Raw genomic sequence first — 21,692 nt, forward strand, 5'->3', positions numbered from 1 at the left:
GGAATAGTATTTCAATCTTTATCACAAGTAACAAACTCTAACTCAGTTTTGGACTAGGAGAGAGCCTGACAAAGGCAAGACAAGTTAGCATGTGACCATGAAGATAAATGGGGGTCTGGAGCACATAAGCAGGTGGTGTATTAGTACAAATTGAAGAGAGAGCCCCCAGCAGACTCAACTGCAGCCCTTCCACTACTTAAACCAGACATTTTAGAGAAGACCAAGTCAGAATCCTCATGGCTGTACACAGTAAAATAACAAGAGGCCATAGTCAAACTGCAGCAAGATAAATTTCAATAGAAATAATGAAGAACGTTTTAAAAGTGGAGTGGTTAAGCACTGGAGTTGCTGAACAAGTTATGGCATCTTGATCCTTGGAGATAACCAAAAGTTGTTTGGACAAGGCCCAAGAAACCTAATCTAACTTTGAAGAGGAATCTGCTTAGAGCAGAGGGATGATCAACCAGAGATTCTGTCCAACCTCTATGACTCAGTTGATTCTATGAACTCTGACAGAGAAAAAGATTAATTGGTTCAATCCCTTGCTAGTAAAAAAATAAAATCTTTCCACCAAGATTCACAGAGAGCTCCATGAATAGGGAATGAATAGTTTCCAGTCTCCTATTCAGAGCAGGATGGCTGCTCAGCTGTCTGTACTTGGTAAGCATAGCTGCCCACTGAAGCAAGTAAAAAAAAATTTAAGAATTTAAGAAAGCATGTCTGCAACAATCTTCAGTGACTGCCTAGTAACAGTCTACCCATTTAACATTCCTTATAGCCTAATATCCCTCAGAGTTATTAAAAAGACCAACCATTTCCGGCTTAATTAATGCTAATAGGATTCAGTGGTGAAGCAGGCAACTACTGCCATGAAACTACAAAGTGCAGCTAGGAGAAGAAGTGGGACTTTATCTAGCAGACGATCACAATGGTAAAGAACTTCTAATTGCAGCTTCTGTCTGAGATACCAGGAAGAAGCAGAAAATCCCAATGACTGAACAGTAAAGAGCATTTCTGAGATGTGAACTAAGCACTCTTTGGTGACACTGTGAATGAGCTGGGCTGTGCTGCAGAAGCCCTCAGTGAAGGCCGTACTTCTCGAGCTGCCGGAGCCTCTGGCGCAGCTCCTGCGTGGCGATGGGCAGCGAGATGTCCGAGGCGATGCTGGGCGTGGGCTCCTTCACCGACAGGTGGCTGGGGGAGTAGGAGAAGTTGGAGGCGTGGAGACTGGAGGAGCTGCGGCTGAGATCTGTTGGCCACTGCGGGCTGGCATTGGGAGGCTGACTTTTATCAGCTGTGTCAGTCTTTTTATCACTGTCAGTCACTGGGGATGCTGGAACGGGCTTGTTTGGATCAGATGTTGGCGAGACAGGAACCTGAGGCTTAAAAGATGATTTTCTAGCATCTTTGGAAACAGACGGCCTTTTTACTTGGGCTGAATGTTGATGATCTGGAGATCTTGCCTGCTTTTCAAGAGAAAGGACCTGGATACAGGAAAATGCATATAATGTTACTATTTTGCGGTATAAGAAACAGGAACAAATTAAAAGAATACTGGTTGGTGACAAGTTGTGAAGTTAAGACAGTAAAGCAGGACCAAAGCCATTCAGAATTACTAACTCTACACTACGAAATGCTTTACGTGACAAAGCACATCTCCACCTTCTTCATGGCAACTGCAGTAACTATAAAACAATGAAATTCTCAATCCATTAAGAATTATTGTCCTCATTATTCCCTTCACATATTCTATGCACTTCTGGTGTAAACAGCATTTTACTTTGCAGTTCTAGCCATCTGGAAAGATATTCTGCAATTTTTTCTTCTACTCTTTTGAAATTTAATTTTACATCACAATTTTTTCTCATTAATTGTTCTTACTTTCTCTTTTATATGTTGCTTTAATTTATTAATGACACATAAGCAACAAAGTCCTTTAGAAAGAAAAATAACAGAAGTGTGACAGTATTTGCAAAGAGATATAGTACCTTATTAAACCAAGTAATTTAGATGGAGAAAAAATACAAACCAACTTTCAGGTTGCAAATCTTGTTTTCAAAACTCCAACATGTCTGAAGGCTGGTTTGAATTTTTCCAGTACTACACAGGTACTTCCTTTCCTTATACACTTTATTTTTTAAAACCATCAAAACCTCAGTTCCATTTCTAGATAGAAGCTTTTTCACTGATCTGTAGCCCATTGGGTTCAAAAGAGATTTGAAGGAATTCAGATTCCAAACATGATTTCCAAACCTAAAACCACAGGGGACCTTGGTTTTAATTAATGCAGGTTACTATTGTTTTATTTTGAGCATTATACAGTCTTCAAATGGAATATATTTAAATTAGAGGCTATCTCTGTGTACTGATAGCTCTGCACAACCAAGGACACTTGGCAGGTGACATCAAAGGAAATATACTGGCTTCTTCAAAAGCTGGCAGACCAAGAGTCACCACAGCCCTAAATATGCTTTCAGATGTTTACAATGGGAAAGGTTTTAGAGTACCCTGAGTGCAATCTTCATGTTTATAGTGCTGTTGGGACCAGAGTTGCTCAGGTGGAATCGCTGATGCATAGTTAAATCTTCACTCTCTAGCAACTGGCTTAGAGGCAGCTTGAAGTTCCCCAAAGAACACTGGTGTTGTTCATCCCTCACCTGAAGGAACACAGAAATTAAGTCACTTTGCATCATCTGCTTTGTAAGAATTCAAAGAAAGAAAATACATTTTTATTTCAAAACAAAAAATACAAGCAATATCGAAAGCAGTTTGTTCTTAAACCAAGTTTCCGTGATTTTAAGATTACTTTACATTGAAGGAGAAAAAAACAAATATACTCAATGCCTCATTTCTTCTACAGCAAAAGAAAGACAGAAAAGTAACCACCACATCTACATCTACCAGACCTTTGAGCAAAGTAACTACAGTGTTTCCAAACTGTCTGTGTGAAAATTAATTCCCACAGCTATCAGAGAAAGAGTGACTAAGACAGTCCTCATTTACACTTCAGTGTCTTAGAACTATGTAAAGGACATGTCAACAGTGTAAAGGGATAAGTATATAGATAAAGTGAATACTTCCTTGGTATGAGAGAGCAAAGATTCCTAGTTCCAAACTGGTATACCAAATTTACTTTTGGATTTTTTTTTAAATTAGAAAAGACAGCCATTAACTATGTTATTCAGGTGAGAGCCTGCTTATAGTCTTTCTTCCTTTTAGTAGTAAATGGAAATAAACATTTTATTGCCTGGTCTAAAAATACTTTAAGTATAATTTTAATCATGTTCACATTATATTTAGTCTCATTTTATAACAGCATTTAATGTGTGACTTTTACTACTGCAACATCTTAGAAAAGAAAGGTATCTAAAGAGAGTGAGACACATACCTCAACTTCAAGATCTTGTCTTTTGGGATTGTGTACAAAGAAAGTAAAGTTTTCCTCCCATACTGGTTCATTGGTCTTGTATCTAATCTGAAGTTAAGAAAAGAGGAATACATAAATTATCAAACTGTTTGTCTAATAGGGGTGGTGTCAAGAGATCAGCACATTTTTCATTTTGCCATTTTATTTGTGTGCAGAGAAGGGCAGCAAGGCTCGGGAAGGGTCTAGAGAACAAGTCTGATGAGGAACAGCTGAGGGAGCTGGGATTGTTTAGTCTGGAGGAGGCTCAGGGGGTACCTTATTGTTCTCTACAATTCTCTGACAGGAAGCTGCCTGAAAGGAGGCTGTAGCCAGGTCGGGGTCAGCCTCTTCTCCCAGGCAACCAGTGACAGGACAAGCGGACACAGTCTTCAACTGCAACAGGGCAAGTTTAGGCCAGACATTAGAAAAGAATTCTTCACAGAAATAGTGACTGGGCTCTGGAATGGGCTGCCCAGGGAGGTGATGGAGACACCGTCCCTGTAGGTGTTTAAGAAATATTTGATGTGGCCCTTTGTGCCACGGTTTAGTTAATAGGGTGGTTTTAGGTCAGAGGTTGTAATCCTTGGCTGCCTGTTGCCAATTTCAGTTCTGGTGACGACTCAGTGTTGTGTATATGCTCCATGGTTTGGTAGCCAAATGCCAAGCTCACAGACCTACCAAAGATGTGAAGACAGAGCCAAGTCTAGAGCAGGAACTTACCTTACTCTCCTGTGCCTTGTGTCCAACTGACAGCAAAACAAGTGGGTTGGGATTGCTGTTTATTTTCTTTCCTGACTGGTAAAGAAAAAGCAAAAACTTTGCCTTCAGAATAAAGCAAAACCTCTCCCCTCTGAAAATTAAACGTTTGCATCTTAAAAATACAAATCATATGCATTCTACTACATGCTTCTCTGTTACTCTCAGTATTTTATTCAGCCGGCTGGAATGGCAGACTGGCGAGTAGCTGGTGAACACATCAACACGAAGGCATCCAACTACCTCAATATGCTGAAGCAAAATGCTGCTAAGAAGCAGGAGTTTCAGACTCATTTCCATTTTCTTTAAATGAAACTGGTAAGATGCAAATTCTTATCTTTTAATGAGCATTACAATCCCCAAAGCTAATGAAGCATAGTTAAAACTGCAAAATGAATATTGCATGCAGATGGAAGATATGAAGAAAGCACAAACTCAGGAACTTCATATACAGTGCTGCAGAACTGTTAAATTGGATGTGGTATCCAACACTTATGTTCCCTACTTTTCAGTTTGGAGAGAAAGAATGTGCACTATAATGTATGTGAGGGATATTTCTACAGTTTACCAAATAATCTTTATTAGAGAATCAACCATCTGCCATATCTGAGCCTTGCTCACCAGCTGTATAGCATTACATCAGACTGTGAAAACAAACATCAGTTTAGAAACAAATTATATATGCAAAGGAACATTCCAACTATATGTTTCTTTCATGAATTTCAATTTAATCTAACAAAAATTCAATTCAGAAAGAAAATTTAGACATGAAAGTTAATCATCTCAAGCAGGTGTTAATGCAGTTTAAAAAGCCTAGAAAATGTAGGATACAGGGTTACTTTGAGTTCTACCCTGTAGAAAAATCAGGTATATCAACAGAAAGTTAGTTAAAATCTTCTTAATGCATGTAAGGTCACAATTACAACCAAGTGATTCAAATATTTTATATTTTAAATTAAGAAAGTGTGTAATTAAGGTAAATTTTCTGATCTGAACATTCTGGACATCATACTTCCACTAGTAATTCTCAACTTTCATGTCACATACTGCTTAGAACCATACTTCCTTTAGAAATAAAGCTGTTAAGAAAGCACTCCTTTCTTGGATGAATGCTGCCTTTTTTTATGATTTCTAATAAAAAAATATTTAGCTCTCAAATAAAGCTGAATACAAAGGTTTACAGGACAGAAAGAAACCCATATTACACTGCAACTGACGGTGTTTTAAAATAGTAGGTGACATTATCTTCATTTTTTTTCTTTGTCCACAAAATGGTGCCTGAAATTCTCTTCATAAAATGAAGAAACTACAGGAGTTGACAAAAAGACCCTGTCACTTATGCTGATATGGAAATAGGAATAATTGTAATTCAGATTAAGCAGGTAGCAATGTGCACACACATGTAATGCACCTCTAACACCAGGTACTGACAGACTCGTTGACAGCCTATTAAAGTCTGTCCCTTGTTCAAGTTCCTCCAGCTGGACATTAGCCCTTTCCAAGTTTGCCTACCAAAAAGTTGGCCTAAATTTCTTTAGCAGTCATATAAAAGATGGAAAACCTACGAAAAACATCTAGCAGGAACAAGATTATTCCAAACCAGTCATTCAGAGCTGAGTGATAAGGTATCACTCAGTTTGTGGACGATGTCTTAGCTTTCATGTCAGCTTCATTCTTTAGTTACTACTACAAATCAGTTCCCAGCACTTTTCCCCAGTCTTCTCAAGCAGCCTGTACTCCACTGATCTGATCTAGAGTTCAAATTACCACAGACCACAGTATTTTAACATCCTGACACTGGCCTCTTGAAATCAAATTCAAGTGAAACAGAATTACACTAAGTATGTGTCTGGCAATAGAAATCCCATCCAGTGTTGGAAGCAGAGTGTTGCAGGCATTCGTGCATTTCCAATTACTTTTGTGACCTTAAATGGACAACTATATTACAGTTACCTTCAGGGCTTTCTGAACAGCAGCCTTCTTCAAGCCATCAGGGTTAAATTCTAATGGATTATTCTTTTAAGTCAGGAGAGAATGAACATAGGAAGGGTTAATAAGACATGCAATGAAGCAATTTCACTAGGTTAATTAATTATGACATGACAACATAGGACAAAGCAGGGAAAAAAAAAACCAACCTAAAAAAACCCAAAAAACCACAACACCTTTCAAACAAAACAAAACAATGAAGGACCACCACAACGACAAAAAAAGTCTGACAAATTTTTTTTTCCTCTTCTCCTCTGGATATTTTTATTCTGCATTAAAACTAATATACCAAATTTCCATCTGCTTGTATTTCTCTGCTCATTTTTTTTACCCTAATAGAGATAATTCACAAAATATTTTTATTTATTGCCTGATGCCCTATGAAATGCCTTCTGAATGATCCTTTTTAGAACTTGTTTGAGCATATTTTCACAACCCAGAATCTTCTCTGATGATAAGTCAACTAATTATGCAAAGGAGTCCTTTTATGGGAGAAATTACAACATCTAATTGATAGGGACTTAAATAATTATAAAAGTCAAAGTTTTTTAAGCCTTTTCAGAAAAGTGATGCAAACACTGCATGCTAACTAGAATGAAGGTCTGCTGCTTTACTCAGTTGAATGAAGACATGCAAATACACTAAAAATAGTAATTTAAACTGGCCAAGCAGGACAAAACCTCTGACTGCTTCCATTAAATATGGAAATTTCAGAATTTTATTTTAAGATTAATATACTGTTCTTTAAGTGACACAATATTGTCTAGAAGAATTTGCATTCAATTCATAAGAAAACATTTCAGAAAATAAGATTTGGAAATAAAACAGACCTCAAGTTAGTGTACTCACAGCTAGCTTTTTCTAGAGACACATTTTTGTTTCAATTAATAATTCTTTTTTAGAAGCTGTAGATTGTGGCAATAAAAAATTGCAGTGGCCTTTTAAAATATTCTGGTTTATGAACAGGAACTGGTATTAATGCTTTGCCAAAAGAAATGCCTTTCTGAAATGAAAATCTAAGTGACTAAAAATTTGAAGAGATTTAACCTTTACACAGAAATATTATTTTGCAGTTTCTTTTGGGATATTATATATTCCACTTGGCCAAAATATTCCAAAGATTCCTGGCATCCTGCTTGAAAATTTCTATTTCAGAATGAACATACAATATCCAGGACAAAATCACAGAATATTTTGAGTTGGAAGCAATCTACACACAAGGAACATCAAGTCCAACTCTTAAACTTGAGAGAACCAGAATAAGGTATGACTACTTTTTTTGGGGTATTTTTCTTGAACATTATATTTCTTAAAATAAAATCAAGGAACTGTCCACAGTTATTTATCTGATACATTAGGAACTTAGTATTGTACTTACAGAACTTCAAAGATAGAGATTGCCCACTATCCCTAGTTGAAACTAATTATTCCTCAGTGAAACTAAAGCTTAACTGTTTTTCATTAGGAAATTCTTAAATGCTCAACAGGTACATTTTTTGCTGGAGTTTAAGCACTGTTCCCTGTTTTCTGACAAAGAGAGAAGTGTCACTTTGTTTGCAGCAATTGTGGATTCCCCATCCCTGGAAATGTTCAAGGCCAGGTTGAATGGGGCTTTTGAGGAACCTGATCTGGTGCAAGGTGTCCCTGCCCATGGCAGAGGGGTTGGAAGGAGATGATCTTTAAGGTCCCTTCCAACCCAAACCCTTCTGTGGTTCCATGATTTATTTCCTAGGGCTGAAGTCCCTTTCTCTGCTAGCCATGGTTACTGTCTCTCTCTTCATCAGTGCTGTGCTCCAGACCTTATTTTGCTACAGACAAGATCAGGGCCTTGGTAATGGCTAAGAGAACAAAAGGATTAGGCCATGCTTCTCACAAGCTGCATTCCTCTTTTCTACACAGAGTACAGGGTTTTCTTTCATTACAATATGAAACAGCATGACTAAAAATCTCTTTATGTAGAAAGATCTCTCTTCAAATCTCTTTCTTTCTCTTTCCATCCTACATTTATAATGATGCAATGACCGTCCTCTACAGAGAAGTACTTGATTTTGTCAGGTGGCATTTACAATTCGCCAAAATAATTTTGAATCTTAAACTGCCACTCAACTTACTGGACTTTTTTCCCTTCCCATTTGCACCTGCATATTCAATACAAATCTTTCCCCTCCTATATTATTATTCCAAGGAATTTTAGAAGTCAAAACCAAACCTATATGATCATACATAAGGGCAGGCAACCACTGACTCCTGGATATTGAGCATGTCTCAATTCCTCTGGAATCATAGCAAGGATAGGCCAAGAGGGACATCAGCTGGGGCAAATGTGTTTAAGCCAGGCCTCAGGTTTCAAGGGAAGAAGCTGCAGGTCCATGAAGATGGTGGCTGAAAGGCTGGGAGGAAGGAGATTTAGAGGAGAAAAGGGGATACTCAATATAAAAAGGGAAGGTCTTGCTTTGGGTGAAAGAATAGTCTTGGTATGGTTCTGAGTGTCTCTGCAGTAACAGGAAAAGAGAATGGGTTATCCAAGAAATACACTGATAATGACACAGTGGAATTCTCTAACAGCCAGTGACATTTGCAGTAAATCCTAATAACAAACCCATAAATCATACAAGTAACAAAGTGGTTTGTTATTCAGCCAGTTCTGATTCAATACGCTTTGAAGAATAACTCATTACTTCTTTAGACTCACTAAGTGTTGCTTGGGGTATCTCTGAGTGCATCCTCACTGGATAACCAGAAGACAGTCACTACCTATAAGAGCTCATTTACAATATGGACAATTTATAAATTACACAGCCACCAAAACTGTTATGAACTATTGATTATCATAAAACTTGTGTTACTTTTGGAAATTAAACTAACACAATTCTCATACATAAACTTCAGCTAAATCAGATTTAGATGGGTAAATGTCTTGGCCTCACAAACCCAGATTTGCAGCAGTGAATAAACTATCTACAAAGGAACAGACATCACTCAGAATTTTCCTCTCCCCATGGGAAGTGAGCTCCCTTTTGAACACTTTTCCAGTAACTCATGTTCCACGTTAGAGACTGAGCTTGCAGTGTGAATGTTTGTGCAACAGCCCATGTTTAAGGATGCCCTGGGAACAAGTGCAGTTCTGGGGCTGCTGGAGCTGGCTTTTATCCCTGGGCTACTTCACACCTCTCCTGTCCCCTGGCCTTCAGCCACACCCCTCCTCCTCTTGCAGCAAGATCAGCATCCAGGACACTGCAGAGCCAGGCAGTTCCAGTGCTGCAGAAGGGAATCCAGACCCAGCTTTTTTTGAACAGCTGCTGTTCCACTCTGCCTCACAAATCAATTCAGGGATTTACAAAGTTTTGTCTGATTTCTAAATAAATGCTCTATACAGACAACCTGTCTTAACACAAAGATCCTAAGATCCACAAAAACCATCAGGGCTACATCCTTAATCCAGCATTTTGATTTTTTTTTTAGTAATAATTATTTTAAAGATATATCTGGCATTGGTGTAACTAAAAGAAACAGCAACTTCTTAACATTTTAATACCAAGATGATGGAACTGTAGGTTATAAATTGTCTTTCTCATTCATTTATTTTTAACAAGATTATAGAATGGTTATAACTTTTTAGACTCTTTAAAATTAACCTCTTCAGAGAAACTAACAGGATTTTGCTGGGCTTTGGAAAGGTGTTTTAAAATCAAGGATTATGATGTGGCCAGCCAGTTACACATTTATCTGCACAATCTCCAAAGACAAACCCACCTCTCTCTGGCAAAACAATACTTATTCCTAACAGATTCTCAGTTTTTTTGAAGATACCAAGGTTGTACTTCCAGATTTAAGTGTAAGATACTCAGAGGCTCATCAGTTTTTAGTAGTTTTGTAACATTAAATTCAAGCAAAAAGTAATACTTGTTAGTTCACCCTAGCCTGGATTCTCTCAACTACAGACTAATTTCCAAAAAAGAAAAGGAGCTTGGGAATTTGCAAAACAAGGAGCATCATGGAGTGAGATAGAATTTACAAGGGAATTTATAGTCTGGGAAGCACAAAGAACTGCACCCATTTTTAAAGCAACTTGAACCAGTGTGGAGAGGTTGCAAGTTCTTACAAACATTGAGTGTGTCACCTTTTGAAGAAACTATTGGTTGTAATATTTATTATTTTAATTTCTTTGTAATAAAAGCCAAAAATTAACCAGCACTCAGTGTGCTAGCATAGTATTAATTTTATTTCTCAATGAATCAGCAATTTAAGTTAAATGTAAAAAGTTTTTAAAACAAACTTATCTTGGGTTTTATCAAAAAAGGTTAATTACTTACCCAATGATATGCTGATCAATGAAATTTAAGTAGCCTTTAAAATGCAATAAAAATAGCACAAAAACAATGCACACTTGTTGAAACCATGCAGGAAAACAAATTGCATGCTCTCATTCCACTAGAGTGAGTGGCTTTAGTAGCACTAATCCACACTCTGGCAGAGAAAAGGTACAATACAAACAATACCAGAGAACTCACAAATAGTGCTCTATAGAGTGAGGTAGTGTTTTCACAAAAGACTAGTCCCGATGCTCTCCTCTCTTTTAAGTATCCACACCCAAAGTTTCCCTCGTAGATACTCTTAGGAAGATGGAAATGGAAGGAGAAAGCAGAGTGATGGGATTGTGGCAGAATGAATGCATAAGCAGCTTTACTACACAGAAAAGTTAAGGAAAACAGTCAAAGGATTCCAGAGAAAACAGCAGGTAACAAAAAGTAAATATTTATCATTACAAATAGTTTCATCCATTAAATGACTTTCTGTAGCACAGCAAGGTGGAATGATATTTGAATTTTACTTTTTTATTAATTATTCAAATATATTAACCTACTTTCCAGGGTCACTCTTGGTAGTTCAGATTTATATAGCAGATTCAATTAATATTTACTAACTTAGAGACCAGCCTTCTATACCATTTCTATTTCTTTTCCAGATCAATCATCCCAGTGTGCCAGAAACTCACAACTATGATGCAAACGAAAGGCCTGTGTTGTGGTAACTCAACACTGTAACTTGAACAAAACCAGGCTGAAGGCACAACCTAAAATGCACCAGTGATAAGCATTCACTTAAGGCAATTTTTAAGGTAATAAAAAGTAATCATTCATACAGAAAACAATTCACTGTAATGTTAAAGTGGTGCACAAAAGTCTTCAAACTATTAATAAGGATCAGTGTAATTTTAACCATTCTCTTTGAATTCTCTCTTCTCCATAAATACAAGCAATTCAAGAGATTAATTTGCTATTTCTCTACATAACCCTTACCACTGAACTTAAGCAAACATGAGAAACCAACAAATTTCATGTTTAGTCTTTTAAATGTTGCTCCATATTAGAATCCTATGGCCATAAAAAAGCTCTATTTACTACAATTAACTGCAGTTCAGGTAGAAGCTCCATGGCGTTGTCTTTCTAGAATGTACAGGAACCTTTTCAGTTCTCTTATACAAAAAAAAGTCTTCCCGTGGCATTTCCTCCCATCTGACATAACTGTGAAGCCTTTTGGTCTCTGGTTTTGGAAAATTTGATTTAACACAATATCATATTATTCTTTTGTAGTAAACTTGTACGTGGAATTCTCAAGTATTCTGTATTACTTTCTATTATATTCTTTACAACACTGGAAAGAAAATGACGTGAAGTTAAATATTGAGTCATTTCTTGCAACTGCTTTTCTGAGCTGGTGGAGGAAGAAAAAAAGTAAGAGGATTAAACAGGTCCCACACTATGATCATCATTCTCAATCCACCCCGGCAATTCTTGTACTGAAGAGAGAACATCAGATTCAGCGATAGGAAATTCAGGATGCTGTTCCCAAATTTCCTAACTGGTCTGCTTTGTGCAAAGAACTCCCCCTTTCTGTGCCATAGAGTTTAGAGATCTACTGATTAAATGCACTGAAATTAAAATACTGTCTGCAAAAACTGGTAGAACTTGAGACCTGCAACCTCATCTTTCCAAAGGAGGGAGACAATGTTAGGGAATGTTTGTTAAAAACAAAAAATTTAATTTATGACAAAGCCTCAGTATTTGCTGGAGCATGTAACAGAGAATCAGAGCTATGTGGAAAAGACTGGAACTGGTGTAGGAGAGAACTTTACGCCGCTTATTTTAAGTAAGAGGCTTTAGTGTATGTTACCAAACATATTACATTTGTAGCTGCTTCAGTAAAATTCAGTAGTTGAAAAAGAAGATACATAAATTGGTTCAAGTGAATCTAGTACACAAAACAGATGGCAGACAGACTTTTTCTATCTGTTGCAGGACTCTGAACTGATGCTAAGCACACCGTAATTCTACTCTGCTCTGCTTCTGCTTACTCTGTAGTGTAGTAGTTCTGATTTTTTTTTCTGCTAAGTTACAGATTTTGCCTGTATTCAATATACAGTGAGGTTAAAAAGGATCTATTCCAAATGAGTCTTTTCAGCTTCTAAAATACCCTAGAAATACTACTTCCAAACTTTGCTCTATACTCCCTGGAACAGACATGAAATCACTAGTCAGTCATGTAAATTGTTTGGACTACTAAGGTTTAATTTGTTACCACTATGATTTAACTTAATTTTAACCTGAATTTCAGCAGACAAATCTGCAAAATGCATGCAAAAAATACAAAGCTTGAAAACTGTATTCTCTGATTAATATTTTAGTCATCATTTCCAGAACCTTTCATCTAATAGCAATGCTGAAAACCAGCAAAACTCAGTTAAGTTTCATGTATCTCTTTATGGTAGGGTTAACTTTATTACTGCTATCAATTACAACCAGGAACAGTACTTTGCTAACTTGAAATAAACTCCTAAACAAGTTATTTCACAGTCCCATAGTATAAATCCATAGAGAGTGAGAACATGATTTATTTCTATGTTTTACACAAGCAAATAAACCACCCTGCAAAAAAAAAAATCTGATAGAAATCTCATACAAGTATTCTGGCACTGTGACATCAACTGCACAGTATTGATTTCATGGTGAGGACTTCAGTACCTTCCAATCTCCAGCAACACCCTAAGCCAAAGCAGGCAAGTTGACCTGAACTTGTGGAAGTGGGTTGTTTCCCAGTTAGTTCCTTAAAATTCCTCATGCTAATCCCATACCATGTATGGAAAACATCACGGAATAAAAACATGCAGCCTTTCAAGTCCAGGAAAGGAGCATTCTTTAAAGAAAAACCACACTGATTAAAGAATAATGTTTTATTAAATATATAGCTAAATACTATGCTGCTAAAAAAGTGGACCTTATATTACACGTCTTGAAAGGAGAGGAATTAAAGAGAAGATGGCACAATGTGTGTTAGTAAAGCAGTGTCACACTACCAAGCAAGACATGCTGGGACTCTGTGACAGAAGGGTATCCATGAGAACATAACTTACAGGCAGATTTCTTGCTGAGTCCAAGTACAGAATAAGCAATGCAGAGGAAAGCCCATCATTAGCTTGGTCTTTATCAGCTCTAATGCTTGTTAGCACCTGAAACAAAAACACACTGTAAGCCTTCCTGGAAACCAAGTATTACTATTTCTGTCCCATTTCTGAAAAAAACAAAAAAACCAAACAAAAAAAACCATCTCCCAAAAAGCAAATATTCACAAATTCAGAGCATGAAGCATAAAAAGTAAGTTTTCAAGACTCATACAGACATTTCAGAACCATTTGCATGGAAATTTGCACCCCATTTTCTACTTATTTTTTTAGATTGGACAGATTGCAATATCCATCTTTATCTCCCAGACTAATGAAATGTCAGCAGATATTCTCAAACAGTAACATTAAGAGAAAAGAACCACAAAAACATTCAAAAATCTCATTTAAACCATTGACACTTATGACTGGCTTGAGATTTCTAAAGACTGATAGCTCGGAATAAAGCTGCAGGTTTCTCCAAATTCACAGCAGCTAGAGAACTGGTAAAACACTGAACAAATAAACAAAAAAGTCACAACACAATCACCCCAAAACAATTAAGGTTAGAAGGAATGTAGTGTGTTCCTTTAATACCTTGTCTAGATTGTCAGCAGTTGGCATCAATGTGAGCCATTCCAGTTTTAAATGCAACTTTCCTTTGGACACTTCATCCAAAGTAAACCACTGAAAATTAAGCAAAGTAACATGAAATAATCTGGCAAACAAATCCATGCTTGCAATTAGTTCTTCAGGACATCTAGGAAACACTAAATTCTGCTAAAGTCCACATAACCTGAAAAGATCTGATCCATTAAAATGTCATATTTTGCATCCAGTATTACAACACAGAATGATAAAACCACCCAGACAAGCCTACATTATACAAAAAAAGCATCTTTAAAATGCTAAGAAAATTCTTAAAGTTCTGTAAGGATATTCTGGGAAAACAAACCCTGCACAATGTTCCTATAAAATCTCTCTTAAATATAGGACAAAAACTAGTCTGCCCAGCAATTAACTATTCTCCTACAAAAAAACCTTCTCACCAAATATCTAAGTTACTATTTTTTGCATTTGCATAGGACTAACCTTAAAACCCCAAGACCAACAAAGAATGTCATTATTTTTCAGATTTCACCAGTTTAGATATCTCTTAAACCACTGTACTGATCATCAGGGCATCCACTTCTACAGCATTAAGGTTATTCTTGCACATACAGGAACTATGCCCAGGAAAAAATAATCCAGGAACAACAACATGTACGACATATGAGCCTTGTTAAACCAAAAATGATTGAACTTGATTACCTCGTCTAGAAGACGCTCCTTTTCAACTTCAATTAAATCAATCATCAAACTAGAAAAAGAGAGAAAAAAGTAGTAGTATTTTAGCCAAGAAACAAAAGATCTAGCACAGAACTCAAGCACCATCCTGTGCTTGCTGAGTATCCACCACTGAGATCAAAAGAGCAGAATACTTCTTTTAGCACCTAAGAAAAGAAGGAGCAGGGAATGAAAAGGCTGAGCAAAGATGAGTGCAGCATTTCAGAAAAATGCCTACACTAGAGCCCATTTGTAACCACGAGGGCAACTGGCACAATGTAACTCACATATATATGACCCAACTCTCAAAACAGAGAGCACGTCCAAATTACCCACTGGAAATAGCTTCTATGACCAAATTCATGCTTTGGCAGTGTCTGGGAGACTTCGAGTTCACACAAGCTAAAAATGTAGCAGGGAATGAATCTGCTAAAAATTAAACAGAGCAAACATCTGCATGCCAGTGCAAGAACATTTGTCTGGCTTTTTTTTTTTTTTTTTATTAGTACTGATGTACACATTATTTCACTTCCTCCCATCACCACTTCAGTGTAAGATCAGGGCAGTGCAAAGAAAAACAAGCTTTTGTACTGCCTACTTAGTTTCAATGGGAAGTAGGTACTGTTGCTCCTGTTAAGAGAGAAGGAGCTGAAAAGGCAAGGGAGCTCTACTCTGTATGGGAAGCAACAATGGGAAGCTCCAAAACTCTGCAAGAAATAAAGGTGACAAATTACTGGAGAAAGAAGCAGGCTAAAACCCTGAAATGTTTATGAGTAAACACCTATGGCCTATGGAGTCAAAGAGTGAATCATGTTTGTAAAAGCATTACAGCAAATTTTTTTCTTTAATCAAATAGTTAAGATCAGCTCTTAAGAGAAAAACAAACTCGAGACAGTCATTTAGAAGCTATGAAGATGAAGAAGATACAGAGTTATAAAACATATTAACTTTGCCTGAAGAAAGAATTAAGACTTAGTGCTGGCTCACAGACATTAAAGAAGCTAGGGCACAATTCTGGGTACCCACAATACCCACCTGTTTTTTTCAGGAAAGATGTAAACATATAGATGTGTATATACACACCCAAGCACATTTGCATATTAATGTCTTTACACACATGAAGTAGTTAGGGAATTACTTACTACCAAGATAATTGATTTATAAATACAATTAGCAGACCAACTGCAATAAAATAAAAAATAATAACTGAAGAAAAATTACAATATTTAATCTCCTTTCAATACCTACAAACATTTTCCATAACATTTACCTTCCCAGGAAGTCATCTTTATCTGGATCTTCATCAAAGAGCTCAATCTCTAGCTCCTGTCCTGGATGTTCATACACCAAGGCCTGGAAGTTCATTGAGAGGGCATTATCAGTAAAACTGACCAGCTTGGTTAAATGGCGTAATAACAGTAAAACACTGAGCTGCAGTACCTTTGTACAATCAAATGCATTAGTAAGCAAATGCTTAAAAAACCCTGCAATTTAATGAACAGAGCAATTCTAAGAGCTTTTCAGATAAAATTTGTCAATGTTGGCTCTAAAAGCCCAAACTACTTTTTCAGAATTACTGATACTCAGTCTCGAGAAAAACAAAAATGTATATATAAAATAAAGGGAGAATTTCTGTTTTGTTACAGAACTTTGGGCTTCTAGAGGGAGACATCAAGAAGCTCCTTAAGAACACCCCCAAAATAACCTCTTTAACAAAAGAAAGAGGATATTTCTTCTTTTGTTTCTTCCATAAAGAAGAACATACAACAAGGTATTTTTTAATGGTTATACCTCATAAACTTCATTCCATTTTGGATTGAGATTTTCTTTGATGACCTTGCTTTGGAAAATTTGGTTACCCACACGGATGATTCCATAAGGATCTGACTTTCCTTTAACAATCCCTTTTAGGTAAGTATCTTTCCCCTCTAGATCCTGAGCTTCAATAAAGTGTATCCTTAGAACACCCTGAAAAAGGAAAAGATGTGTTTGTATAGTAATCTGAAAGCTTCCATGTCATCACAATTTACACAAAGATGTTTTAGAATTTCCACTGCCATTTCCTTAACATGAAACTTATTTTGGACATACTATAAATAGAAGATATCAGTGATGATCCACACACTCAACAGACCTAGCACTCAAGAGACTCCTGAAAAGAAGAACTGTCATCAGCCATCAGAAACATGCCAGTTACATCAAGAAATATCAGGTTTGTGGTAGTGAGTAGTAAAAAACAGCAAAAACTGTTTAATGAAGCACATTAATAGTAATTTTCCATGATAATATAAAACACATGCTCCTTTTTTTATCTATACAGTTAAACCTGATTGTAGCAATCTAGTGATTGTAAAAGTAATAAGTTTAAGATAAAAAATTAATAAATAAATAAATCTTTCTTGGTGTTCTTTTGAAACATTAACTTTACAGAAATTGCTTATAAATTAAATCAGTTATTATCAGTGATTGAATTCACAGCAACTTGTACCAGTGTTGTACTTGTAACTGTATTTCAAAATTCCTCCAGACTGCTTTGAACAGTTGCTACAGAAGAAACTAAATGCCCAATTATTGCTGTTAACAGAAACCTGCTTACCTTTGGTATAGGAAACCTCAGCTGAGCAATCTGCACTTCACTGACCAGGGGGACTGTAATTCTATTTGGAAGGACCAAGTAGTTGGATATGATATCCAATATGATTGTATCTGATAAGCCACTGTTGGAGAAAAGAATCCTCAGTTACTTGAAAAAAATATTACTTTTGCTGCTTAACAACCTAAATGAAGAAAATATTTGCCTTCCTGAGAGAGCAGAAGACCCATCTGGTCTGTGAACTTAAAATAAAAGATTCTTGCCCAAACGGCCACCAGGTGGAAGCAGCTGACACGGAACAGCAGAAACCGCAGGGATGAATATAAAGTTCCCATTTCCCTGCCACAGCCAAATTTCCCCCTCACCCTTGCCTTTTAAAAGCAGCCTGGCTAAAAGGCTATTGCATAAGTGCTCTCGCCTCTAATGCATACAACCAAACAGATGGTAACTGTTTAATTACTTTTGTAGTTCAATAATGATTTATCTGTCCTTGCAAGTCTGGCTACCCCTTCCTGTATTGTTATGAAACCACTTGTCCTCTTGAGCTGGGAGGACCATCACTTAAACCACAGACACACAACACAAGCTCATGGCTGAGTAAAACGTAGCCTAGGGAAGCAAAACTGGTTTTGTTCAGTGGAAAGGGAGTGGCAGTGCAACCACACTGGTAATGAATCACATAAAACCCAACGCCACACCCCTCCACAAACACAGAGAAGAGAACAATTTCCTAAGCTACAAGGTCACCCAGCTCAGGTCTGAACTGACAACAAATCGCTGTCAGACCAACAGCACTGGCTGCACAAATTGCCTACACAGGCAGAAGGCAGAACACAGAACACAAGCACCCAGGACATCCCAGGAGGATGTACAAAGGCTCAGAGAAGTCATTACAACAATACTTGAGGTACTCTGAACTGCAGGTAGGGACATTCTCACTGAAGCTGCTGGAGCTGTACTTTCTCCTCCTAAATACAGTCCACGATTCCCTTTTTCCAGTCTTATGCAGATTATGTTTGATTACTTTGAACATTTTTAGGATGAAGCACTTGTGTGTGAGCACCTTGGGAAGTTTTCTAAGACTGAATCTGAAGCTGGGAATAGCTCTGACTCGGGATCTAGCATATAAAAACACAAAAGAGCTGCAGTGAAACATGATATGTGTTACAGTTTCATTTGGAAAGAAAATGCAGTGGTGAGCAATTAACATTATGCTAGAGATGGGCAACAGAACAAACCCATTAAATACAATCTGGCCCATTAGAAATGCACACTGATTTTCATGCCAAGAGATTTGCAACCTGAGCAGCCTTGGTTGCCCACTTCCACTGTGAATCCAGATAACTACAATACACGATGGAACCTGGCTGACTTTGTAATGGTACTCAGAAAAACAGGAACAGAAGGAGCTCAAGGCTGCATCAAAATCAATGGACAGGTCTGTGCAGGCTTCTGGTTAGAAAGAAGAAACAGTGGATAATGTTAAGATACTGCTCAGAGGAAAAAAGTTTCCTCTCAACTTCTGAGTTAATTCACACGCCCCCTAAAGAGTCTTTCTTCCCCTCCCTTTCATGCAGAGCTTATCCAATCACATTTACAGAGGTTGTCATTCTATGAGAACCCTAGAAATTCAGTTTCAGTAAATCTTAAGACAAATATTACATGTTATCTGAAGAGTAGCTTCACTTAGCTATCATTTTAACATACTGCTTTTCAAACTTTAAAGTTTCATTTTGCCAAACATCTCGCTTTCAATTTATGCTCTCTGAAATGAGTCAAGAAAATAGAATTCATTATTTTGTCAAGAGGTGACAAAAAGTTGAAGATAAACATCTCAACCAGTCTTAACATTAAAAGGAAAAGAAAAACCAAATCCAAGCTGAAGTGATGGTAACTACACAAGCAACAATCACACTTTTCAAAATTCAAGTCTAATGACAAAACTTTAGCATAGAGACCAGGTAAGTTTTTTTGTTCCTGCTTTTGTTAGTGTCCCTACTTGGCAAGAAGAGAAAGAGCTCTGCCTTTATGCTCAGTCCCTTAAGAACAGATGACTAATGGAGAAAACCAACTGACAGAAAGCAAAGGAGCTGTGCAAGGAAAGCAATGGTACCACAGCTTGCCCTGCTCTTCTCTAGTGCTTCCTTAAGATCACCAACTTTATGTGATCACAGGCATAAATAAACCTGCTCTGGACTAGCATAAGGTCCAGAGACTGACTAATGTTCAAATAGAGCCACAGCAAATCTCCTTAAATAAAAGAAAGAAACACAGCCCAAGCGCTGGAAGGACTCACACACCTTTATGCCAGAACCAAACCCCAAATCAGGTTCCAGAGGTCAGTCTCATAATTTTATCCCACATTACTACTTGAATTTCACAAAAAACACTTGAGAAAAATGAGGCAGCATTAACAAAGTTTCACCAAGTTTTACACAGAGAAACTGGACTCCTAGAAGGTACCAGAAAACCTGAATTTAAATATGGAGCTGAAAAAGAAGAGTGAAGATTGTATGCAACTAATGAATTAAATTAATTCTAAAAAACCACGATGCTTTCAAGCTGTTTAAATCTCATCTAGTATTAGCCACCTGGGGTGCACCTAGATGCAAAGCATTCCTCATTAATACAAGGCAAAAATGACAATCTTTTGCATTTTTTGTTATCTAAAGTAAGTGGTCTGATCTATGGAAAACAGAGACAAAACACTGGAAGCAACAGAGAAAGATGCACTAATAGAAACCCTTATGTTGATGTATCATTAAAGAACAGCTTCCTAAGATCATAAAACTTTAGTTAATGATTCTGTGTACAAATATTTTTTCAGTTCCAAAAAAGGAAAGAAGTGTGCAATGTTTCGTATAGTTATTAGACTGTCTTCAAAAGCTCAATTTCATTGCAGAAAAATAACTGTTAGTTGCCTGCTCTTTTGTATTGCTTTCTACTTAATTTTTATCAGCTGTGGTTTTTTCCTGTGCTATCTTTATTCATATTGCAGAGACAGCAAATTTCTGACTGCAATGAGTGTTTCTACAGTATCTCAAGCAACCCCAACATCTTCCCATCCTCCACATCCCCTCCTGAAAGCACCTGAGTATTCTGACAGCCTGGCTCCTCCTCACACAGAGATTTTAATTCCACTTCTCCACAAGCTATACTAATGATGGAATATGAATTACTTGTGTGTCCTTCTCCTTGTGGAGTCATATAGGAAAAGCAATGAAAACATTGTTAACAGCTGACAGGGAGGCTTCCAGCAGCTAATGGTGAAATTCAATTAGCAGAAGACATTTGCAAACAGAGTACAAATAAGCAGAGTGCAGCCAACAGCCATAGGGCTATAAAGGTACCTGTGGTGGCAGCAATCTCTTGTTCATCATTGTTTATAACAACTACAGTATGTCAAATTGTCAGACCGAAATACACAACTTATCTATACAGATAAGAAAAACAAATACAGCACTAAAGAAACCTCTTGGCAAGGCAGAGCATGAGTCACCCCAGTTACAGTTACTATAGAAACTATACCACGTCTAGATGGCACTGGTTTGTGCATATGTGGCCAAGTTTGGTTGCTCTGGAAACCATAAACTTGAGATATTTAGTGAGACTTTGTTTACATCTGAGGTTTTGTGTTTGCACTCAGGCAAATATGTTGCAGGATGCGAGTCTCAGGAGCCTAGTAAAGTTAAGTACTAAATGTAAATTTAGTCATGTTATATCAAAAAGGGGAATTATTACTCAGAAGCTGAATTTTGGAAGCCATTTTCTCTCACTCATCAAGAAAACTTCTTTCCTCAGAGATAGTCTTAAGCAGGCTTCAAACATGAGCAATTCTTGGAGCCATTAACCTACTTAATGCAAGTTCTAATTTCAAACTATTCAGCTGGGATTCCACGCAATGGCTTCACGTGTCTAAGGAAAGCAAAATCCACTTCAGTCATACAATTGATTATTAAGGGATTAATTTAATAACTAAATTCAAACTCCTGTTTTCAAAACAATAAAAAATAATTCTGTAGTCAGCCAGCTCTTGAGAGTATGGGATCTAATAAAAGGGGTAGTCACAAAATCCTAGTGTGTATCAGATCCACCATTATCTCCTTTGCCATTGTCTCCATATTAAAAAGCCCTTGGGTAACTATTAAAACCTGATAAATATTAATATATTAATGGATTTAACT

At 37.1% G+C, this 21,692-nt stretch overlaps 1 protein-coding gene across 4 annotated transcripts in view; it reads right to left on the reverse strand.

Annotated features, from left to right (window-relative positions):
* The window catches only part of ESYT2 (extended synaptotagmin 2), an 80,728-nt gene that overhangs the window by 7,412 nt on the left and 51,624 nt on the right, over positions 1 to 21,692 (reverse strand). The window contains exons 8-19 of one of the 4 annotated variants that reach the window (XM_038123697.1): positions 17,512 to 17,632; positions 16,707 to 16,883; positions 16,186 to 16,268; positions 14,901 to 14,949; positions 14,187 to 14,276; positions 13,563 to 13,658; positions 10,663 to 10,764; positions 6,116 to 6,178; positions 4,127 to 4,201; positions 3,389 to 3,475; positions 2,508 to 2,657; positions 1,096 to 1,484 (exon numbers count right to left, since the gene is read on the reverse strand). In XM_038123697.1, coding sequence (XP_037979625.1) covers positions 1,096 to 1,484; positions 2,508 to 2,657; positions 3,389 to 3,475; positions 4,127 to 4,201; positions 6,116 to 6,178; positions 10,663 to 10,764; positions 13,563 to 13,658; positions 14,187 to 14,276; positions 14,901 to 14,949; positions 16,186 to 16,268; positions 16,707 to 16,883; positions 17,512 to 17,632 — 1,482 coding nt within the window. The remainder of the gene's footprint in view (positions 1 to 1,095; positions 1,485 to 2,507; positions 2,658 to 3,388; positions 3,476 to 4,126; positions 4,202 to 6,115; positions 6,179 to 10,662; positions 10,765 to 13,562; positions 13,659 to 14,186; positions 14,277 to 14,900; positions 14,950 to 16,185; positions 16,269 to 16,706; positions 16,884 to 17,511; positions 17,633 to 21,692) is intronic. The other 3 variants (XM_038123707.1, XM_038123716.1, XM_038123727.1) reach the window with 3 other exon arrangements.

This window comes from Motacilla alba, chromosome 2 (assembly GCF_015832195.1).
Source record: "Motacilla alba alba isolate MOTALB_02 chromosome 2, Motacilla_alba_V1.0_pri, whole genome shotgun sequence".
Lineage (NCBI taxonomy): Eukaryota > Metazoa > Chordata > Aves > Passeriformes > Motacillidae > Motacilla > Motacilla alba.